Source organism: Eurytemora carolleeae, unplaced genomic scaffold (genome assembly GCF_000591075.1).
Source record: "Eurytemora carolleeae unplaced genomic scaffold, Eaff_2.0 scaffold217, whole genome shotgun sequence".
NCBI classification, from domain to species: Eukaryota; Metazoa; Arthropoda; class Copepoda; order Calanoida; family Temoridae; genus Eurytemora; species Eurytemora carolleeae.
In genome coordinates, this window is record NW_019396108.1 from 124,721 (window position 1) to 133,628 (window position 8,908).

Sequence of the window (8,908 nt, forward strand, 5' to 3'; positions counted from 1 at the left end):
AGTATAAAACTCCACTTTGATTACAGTGTAATTACGTCTTTATTGAAACATGCGGACTGAGATTGTACCTCTGTATTTGGTACAGATCGATTACAAGCTTGTTTGATAGCTAACTGTGTCCTTGTTGAAACATACGGGCTGAGATCATACCTCAGTATTTGGTATAGATCGATTAAGAGCTTATTTGATAGATACGCTTGTGTCCCTGTGTGCCATTTAGAGCTCGATTAATAGCTTGTTTGATAGCTACACTTGAATCCCTGTGCGTCAGTTAGAGCTCGATTAATAAATAGGTTTCCGTATTGACACCGATAGCTAACGAGAGCGCGCCCAGTGGTAGTAGCGTTGATAGTTCACGGGATTGTAGCTGTGTGGATCATAGCGGATGGGTTGTACCTGGATAGATACGTTTCGAGGACTTGTTATGAAGTAGGCATTTACTACACATAAACTCTGTGCGATACTCTGGTTTTGAATAATCTTGTTTTTTGTATTATTTAGAAAGTTTTTCCATTTTTATTTATGAAGTACGTCTTATAATATTTGTTTGTTGAACATGAATATTCATTTAAATATTTATTACATATTGATGTATAAAGAAATTTAGAAACGACCGCGAGTGGAAAAGGAACTGAACACTTGCCTCAAAATCAAATTTTTTATTTCATTAATCTGTGCAACCTGATCGTGTAAACCTAAAATATTTTAAACTAAGACTTTTTGATCTTTCAGAATTAATTTTTGAAAAGCCAAAGGTCAACGAATAACTATAGACTAAAGAGTGCTATTTTGCAAAGATTATATGATTAGAAAATTAGAGTTTGTGGCAAGTATGTCGTTCCTGTTAAGTGTCGGCTTGGATAGGGTTAGATGTTAAAATTATACTGTAGTGTACGTAGTAAGTTTAAGGTCTATAAAGTAGCTTATTACTAGAGGATTAAATATTGAACTAATCTAGAATTATTGGGATTAAAGTTTGGACTTTTTATTACATTGCGGTAACTTTAAACGTTAATGACTTAATAATGAAACAATGTATATAGTTAATTAATTATATATTAATTCTTATCAACTGAACCCCTTTTCTAGTTGATCAGAAAGCATATGTATTATGTAATCAAGTATATTCACTAGATAAAACACTCTTAAATGTAATTAAAAAATACAGTTTTTTATAAAACTTGCATTACAAAATCCAATTACATACATGGTGCTAATCAGAAAGACCCAGAATTAATTAACAATGAATCAGAAGACTTTACAATCTAATTTTACAAATATGATTGATGAAACGATAAACACAAAATAGTTCCTAGTTCTGCCATTTCCAAAATGTGGTCTAACTTTTTGGATCATTTAAAATTGCCAGATATATATATATAAAATCACCTGATTAACTGTGACTTTCTGATTTTGACTGTATGTATTTTAAGTTCCAGCCACGGGATATCTAATCTGGGGACCTGAGCATCTACGGGATATCTAATCTGGGGACCTGACCAGTGACCATCCAAGGGATATCTAATCTGGGGACCTGACCAGTGACCATCAACGGGATATCTAATCTGGGGACCTGACCAGTGACCATCCAAGGGATATCTAATCTGGGGACCTGCCCAGTGACCATCCACGGGATATCTAATGCGGGGCCCTGACCATCCACGGGATATCTAATCTGGGGACCTGACCATTGACCATCTACGGGATATCTAATCTGGGGACCAGACCAGTGACCATCCACGGGATATCTAATCTGGGGACCTGACCATCCACGGGATATCTAATCTGGGGACCAAACCATCCACGGGATATCTAATCTAGGGACCTGACCATCCACGGGATATCTAATCTAGGGACCTGACCATCCACGGGATATCTAATCTGGGGACCTGACCTTCCACGGGATATCTAATCTGGGGACCTGACCATCTACGGGATATCTATCTGGGGACCTGACCATCTACGGGATAGCTAATCTGGGGACCTGATCATCTACAGGATATCTAATCTGGGGACCTGACCATCTACGGGATATCTAATCTGGGGACCTGACCATCTACGGGATATCTAATCTGGGGACCTCACCATCTATGGAATATCTAATCAGGGGACCTGACCATCCACGGGATTTTTAATTTGGGAACCTGACCATCTACGGGATATCTAATCTGAGGACCTGACCATCTGCGGGATATCTAATCTGGGGACCTGACCAGTGACCATCCACGGGATATCTAATCCTGGGACCTGACCAGTGACCATCCACGGGATATCTAATCTGAGGACCTGACCATCTGCGGGATATCTAATCTGGGGACCTGACCAGTGACCATCCACGGGATATCTAATCCTGGGACCTGACCAGTGACCATCCACGGGATATCTAATCTGGGGACCTGACCAGTGACCATCCATGGGATATCGAAGCGGAATTAATGTAATTCCTTGGTCTGCATAACTTGAAGATCAATGCTTAATTCCAAAATTTATAATTTAAAAGTTCTGACTGCAGTAAACAACTAAATTGTTTTTGTTTTGTTTTGCCTTCTACACTTAGAAAAGAGATAATATCAGAATTGAGACATTGTCACAAATTCTAATTTCTAAACCTGTTTTCTTTTAGAACTTAATGTTGTAGAGCTTGGACATTTTAAAATATTAATTCTGCTATACCAAATAATCTAAGTTTAAAATATCAACGGTTTACACCATTAGGTTGCAAAGAAATAGTGATTAGAAAGTTTGAATTAGTGGCAAAGAATCAATTTCTTACAATTTTCATTTCCATTAAATTGTAAGATTGACTGGATTAGTCTTATTAAGATGAATACATTTCCGAAAAAAGTTCAAAGTAATTTAAACTCCCGCGATGTGGGTACAATACAAAATGAAATATTATCAAACAGGCGATTCAGTATAGATCTGCCATTTTATTGGTTAAAAATATAAAAACTTTTGATAATAATTTACGTTTATCGTATTAAAACATGTAAAATGTATATATAAAGACGACGCTCTCTATAACGACAATCAATTAATCATCAGACAATTTCGGTTCCTAGATTCAACTCTGCGTTCGATGTTAATAAAATATACATCTTACTTGCAGTGATGCATTTATGAGTAATTCGAAATAGTTTATTTTTAAGACTTTCGGAGCGGGATGGGAATACCGCTTTCTATTCGGTTCTCTTCAAATTTAGTTTACCCCGAAATTACCCAAATAAGTGAACGGTCCCTTGAAGATTAATGTTTATTGTAAACGGACCTATGGGTATTCTGACCCAATCCCGATTTAGCGCATTTGGGTTTGATGAATTTAGAAAGAAGAAGTTAAAGGAGTAAATTCAATTAGAAAATCCTCGAAAATTTGGTCAAAACCCCTTTTGGTCAGTTTCCCATAGATCGGTTTGCAAAACATTAAAGACCCATGTTTATGTAATTTTATGATTTCTTCACCTTTTCCTAAACAAAAAATATAATTTTATGAATTGTTTGTTTAGTTTTTATTGCATGAAAGATTAACATAGAGCAATTTTAGACTAAATAAAATACAGAAGGAAAAGTATTCTCTTAAAAATTAATTAGATTAGAAATAATAACAATGATGTTTTTAAATTATAAGAATTTTAAAAAAAGAATACATTTGCTGGCAAATTGTTGTCATGATGTTTTATTTAAATGCTTTTATAAAATAAATATTTATTTTTTATACACTTTTATATCACTTGTTTAAAAAATCATCTTTATTACATTTACTAGCGCAAAATTTCACTTTGTAACAAACTTTAGGTTGGGTTAGGTTGGGTTAAATTGTTTATTCTCCAGATAGCAAAACATACTGAGGAGAATATACTTGGTATTTCTGTATCTAAATCCATATAAAATATCTTATATCTCTAGTTCCGGCTCTGTAGGATATATCCAGTTTTTTGGGGGGGTAAGAATACTAATTATCTCTAAGTTGGGTATGCTGCTAAATAATATCTCTAGGCTAAACATGCTATTGGATATCTCCCGGTAAGACAAAAGTCCTAGATATTTCCAGGTTGGGTTAGGTGCTGGATATCTCTAAGTTTGGTAAGGTAGCTAGTTATCTCCAGGTTGGGTCAGAGTGCTGGATATCTCCAGGTTTGGTAAGACTGCCAAACATCTCAAGGTTGGGTAGGGTGCTGGAAATCTCCAGGTTTGGTAAGGTGCTGAATTTTACTAGGTTTGGTGGAACTGTTGGTTATCTCCAGGTTGTGTAAGGGTTCGGGATAACAGTTGGGTGAGGTTTGACTGCCAAATATCTCTAGGTCGGGTAAAACAGTTGGATATCTCTAGGTTTGGTAAGACAGAAAGTTCTCTTTAGGTTGGGTAAGATTAGTGGATATCTCTAAGCTTGGTGAGTCAGCTAGTTATCTCCGGGGTACGTAAGACAGCTGGTTATCTCTTGGTTTGGTAAGACTTCCAAATATCTCTTGGTTGGTTAAGGTGTTGGATATCTCTAGGTTGGGTAAGACTGCTTGATACCTCTGGGCTGGGTAAGATTTCTAGATACCTCTTGGTTGGGTAAAACTTCTGGATATTTCTAGGTTGGATAAAATATATTTAGGGTAGAGTGCTGAATATCTCTGAGGTTGGACTGTTGGAAATCTCGTAGTTTGGTTAGTTTTTCCTAGTTTGACTTGATGTAATTGGATATCCTTTGATATCGATATCTTTAGGTTAGATTACTTTACTAGATATGTATATCTTACCATTGGGTTAGGTTATAGGATATGATGGAAATCCTCAGGTTGGGTTCGATGACTAACCTAATACATGTCTTCTAAGGCTTCCTGCTGGTTTTTCAAGTTTTATATATCACTGATTCATAAACTTCTCCCCGGGGAGACAAGCTTTAAACCTAGACAAATCCGTCACAGATCGGGGCAAGGTTGGGACGGGACGGAGTAGATGGGACGGAGAGGAGAGAGATAAATGTCGGGAGGGAGAGGATAACGAGTGTTGGGTTTGAGAGGAAAGAGATAAATGAGATGGTGGAGAAGGAAGAGAAAGATGAGAAGGAGATGAAAGAGGAATATGGGAAGGACGAGATGTAAGAGGAATATGGGAGGGAGGGGATGTAAGAGGAATATGGGAGGGAGGGGATGTAAGAGGAATATGGGAGGGAGGGGATGGAAGAGGGATAAGAGGAGGAGGATGAAAAATATAAGAAGGGAAAAGATGATGCAGATACCAAGGAGGATAGTAGGGGATAGGAGGAGGAGGGAAGGATGAAAGGGATGTAGGAGGTTGGGAAAGATGGGAAGGGGGTGGAGAGGATGAAGGGGGTAGGCTGGAAGGAGGGGAGGAGGGAGGAGAATGAATTGAAGTTTTGAAGGTTGGACTTGAAGGTGGAGCTGGACTAGTTGTGGAATCTGGGTGGCTCGGAGAATCTCTGTGAAGTTGGTTCGTGATCAGAGGATCTTTTTCATCTACATCCAGCCTGTCCTGGAACCTGGAGGCCCTGGAGGCTATGGAGGCTGCTAGGGAGGAGGAGCTGGAGAGAGGAGAAGTTCTGGTCAGGGTTGAAGAGATGGAGTATGGTGGAGAGGAGAAGGAGGAGAGAGTGGAGTTGGTCAGAAAGGATTGAGATTTCATAATCATCCCAAAATGATAATTCTCTTCTGACTGACCAAGCTTGAAGGAAGATAAATCCAGGTGGGAGGAGAAGGGTTCCTTCCCTCGCTCCGGGTTAGCTAGAGAGTAGGAGCTGATCAGCTGTCTAGAGATGGGATCCAATCCGTGTAGGAAGGGAAAGGGGAAAGGATATCTATTTAATTCCTTCTTCATCATTGGTTTTGGTTTCCTTCTTGGTCTATACTTGTAATCCGGGTGTTCTCTCATATGCAGGGCTCTAAAAAAACAATCAATGAATCAAAGGCCCAACAAGATGTTCTTTTGTGGGGAATGAGTACTTTAAGCAATTGAAGGAATACAAGAAACAAAACTTTAATGCTTTTCAATACTCAGGAAAAACTTTTTAAAAGCGCTGGGTAATCTGCAAATCTTAGTCAAACCCTCCTGAACAGAAGCAAATTTACAAACTACGATATAAATATACTTTTATGATTTTCCAGATTTTTAAGAAAATGTTTTCTGGCTTTTATATCTTTCAATTATTGCCAGATCTTAATGAAATCTTGGGGTGCAATAAAATAAACAATTTATCTTGAATTGAAATTAACTTTAATTGCTACATTTCAATTTTTGATATCTGATATATGATTGATGTAAAAATTGAATTATTCTGTATCCCCAAGAGTAACGGAGATTAGCTAAGATTAACGGATTTAAAATACAAAAGTTTTGACCTCCGATCAAGTCAAGCTCTTTCACTGAGAACTAGAGTGATAACCATAAAATTCTAAAATAGGAAGACGACTTTTAGAATCAATTTGTAATTTTAAAAAGTCCAATGTGCATGAGACACAGCAATTGTGCAGTGTTAACAGTCCCATTTCACTAAATTAGTGATTAAAGTGTCTAGTAAATCAAATACAGTATTACAGTATTACTATAATGTCGTCTTCTCATTCCATTGTTTTCTTGCGGGATTAAACCAAATACACTGAAAAATATTCTGACGCGCAATCTTGAAGGATTAAACCAAATACTTCTGCAAACCTAAAGGCAAAAACTATACTTTGAAATGTTAATATATTCAGGGCTACAGAAAAATAAACTCTCGAAGTCGACCAGTTCTTAACAGCACCCCAGTCTAAAGCAACACAATACTGTATTTACATATGCAGTCCGTCGCACTGTACGCACTTTAGTATGCCGATTCAATTAGCGCCTGATCCAATCAGGGTTCAGTCATGTGTTTGTTGTCTATTCTGAACCAATAGAAATTGCAAGGCGGTAACATCTATCTTTCTATCTATCTCATTATCCAATTAGAGATAAATCCTTTGATCGGCGTTAAACAGTAAATGTAAATATTTACTTCTACTGAAACTGAAGTGAGTCAGGCTACCCAGTGCGGAGTCGAACTTTAAGTTTACACCCGAGCTCACCATATCCCTCCCTTTACATGTGTCACCTGAGTCTCTTGGCTTCGTCGATGAACGGTCTCTTATCCAGGTCCGTGAGAAGCTTCCAGTCTGCTCCCAACCTCTTGGATATCTCGGAGTTATGCATCTAAACCAAACAAAGAAATCAGAAACTTTTCTCGTTCTTAGACGAATATCAACTAAAACTAGAAGTACTAGAACTAGAGATGAAACCAAAACTTAAGAGATTAAACCGAAATTTAAGATAAATTTAGCACTAGAGATTAAACTAGAAAAAGAGATTAAACTAGAAATAGAGATTTAACCGAAACTTAAGAAAAATTTAGAACTAGAGATTAAGCCAGAGCTAGAGATTAAACTTGAACTAGAGACTAAACTTGAACTAAAGATTAAACCAGAACTAGAGATTAAACCAGTCCTAGGGATTAAACTAGAACTAGAGATTAAACTAAACTAGATCTTAAACTTAAACTGGAGATTAAAGTTTAACTAGTGATTTAACCTGAACTTGAGATTAATAAAGAACTAGAGATTGAACGAGAACTAGAGATCAAACCAGAAACTCAAACAAAAGAGATTTAACTTAAGAATTATACTTAAAAGGCAGAGCTTTGAGATTAAACTTAATAAGTTGATATTACACTTAAATAAAGGAATTGAGTCTTTGCCACCAACTCTGATTTTTAATCTCTATATCTTTGCAATCCAATGTCGTAGACCCTAGATATTTCAAATCTTGAATTATTTTAGAATAAAAGAACAGTTTAAAAATATCAAAGGTTTACACCGTCAGGTTGCAAAGGTAGGGATTCGAAAATACTAGTTTGTGGCAAAGACTTAATTTCTTTAATTGTGTAATTAAGTAGTTATCAAACTTGTAGTTTTACTCGTAGATTTCATGAAATACATATTATAATACGTATATATTCAAATCTTTGATTAAAGAGAACATAAAAAGAATTTTGTTTTTTAAATTTTCTTAATTTGGTTCCTTTGGGTTTTCTTGTGCCATTTTTCTCCTTTGACCCCTGGACCAAACCATGAAGGCATTCATTGGTCTCTTAATATGATCATCCTTGAGTCCAGGACCCATATTTTTACCGAAATATCACTAGGCTTTAAGAGTTTACAGGTTTTAAAATCTCAGATTTGTGTTGTTGAATTTGTTCACTAGTTTGAGTTACTCAGCTTTATTCTTAAATATTTTTGAAATGTGGACATTTCACTGTCTTTAGAACTTTGTTTGTCCCAGAGCTGATCCTTTCTATTCCTAGTCCTGGTTCTCCGGTCTGATGCCAAACCTTGAGTGAACACAATTAAGGAATTTAAGAAACTCACAATCTCTCGCTCTCTTATTTTTGAATGCCGCCAGAGCCAGCCGCCACTTTTATTTCTTGCCTCTGATTGGTCGGCTCACTTCCTCCTCGATGGTAATTGGTTGAAATGAAGCAAAGAAAACCCTTTTCTTGTGAGGAAGTTGTAAACAGAGAATTACTCTTAATAATTGAAAACACTAAAGAGGCATAATTGGCAATGAAAGACAAAAGTATTTTCGACGTAGGAAGATCGAATAGACGGACGAATGAAGGATATGTGCAAGGGCGAATTCGATTGGTTGGAGAGGTAAGACTAACCCCCTCCCCTTAATAAGCATAGGCAGCTGTATCATCACTGCATGGGTATACACTATAAATTTAAAGAAAGAAACATCACTACCCAAGACTTATTGGAACTTTATGTACGTGGATATCGTTCATTTTGAACACTTGATCGATCTCGATATCCAATAGGAGCTTTGATTGATCCTTTAATTAAAGATCCCAACAGAATTACATGACCATCATGGGATATCGAAGAGGATTTCT

General features: G+C 36.9%; 1 protein-coding gene across 1 annotated transcript; it reads right to left on the reverse strand.

Moving 5' to 3' along the window:
• Window positions 1–3,613: 3,613 nt before the first annotated feature.
• On the reverse strand, window positions 3,614–8,335 carry LOC111695159 (transcription factor Sox-21). Its single transcript, XM_023464372.1, has 3 exons — window positions 8,035–8,335; window positions 7,073–7,170; window positions 3,614–5,884 (listed from the first exon to the last, which is right to left on the reverse strand). Exons 1-3 carry the CDS (start codon window positions 8,134–8,136, stop codon window positions 4,849–4,851), a joined length of 1,236 nt encoding a protein of 411 aa, XP_023320140.1. The 5' UTR covers window positions 8,137–8,335; the 3' UTR covers window positions 3,614–4,848.
• Window positions 8,336–8,908: the final 573 nt, after the last annotated feature.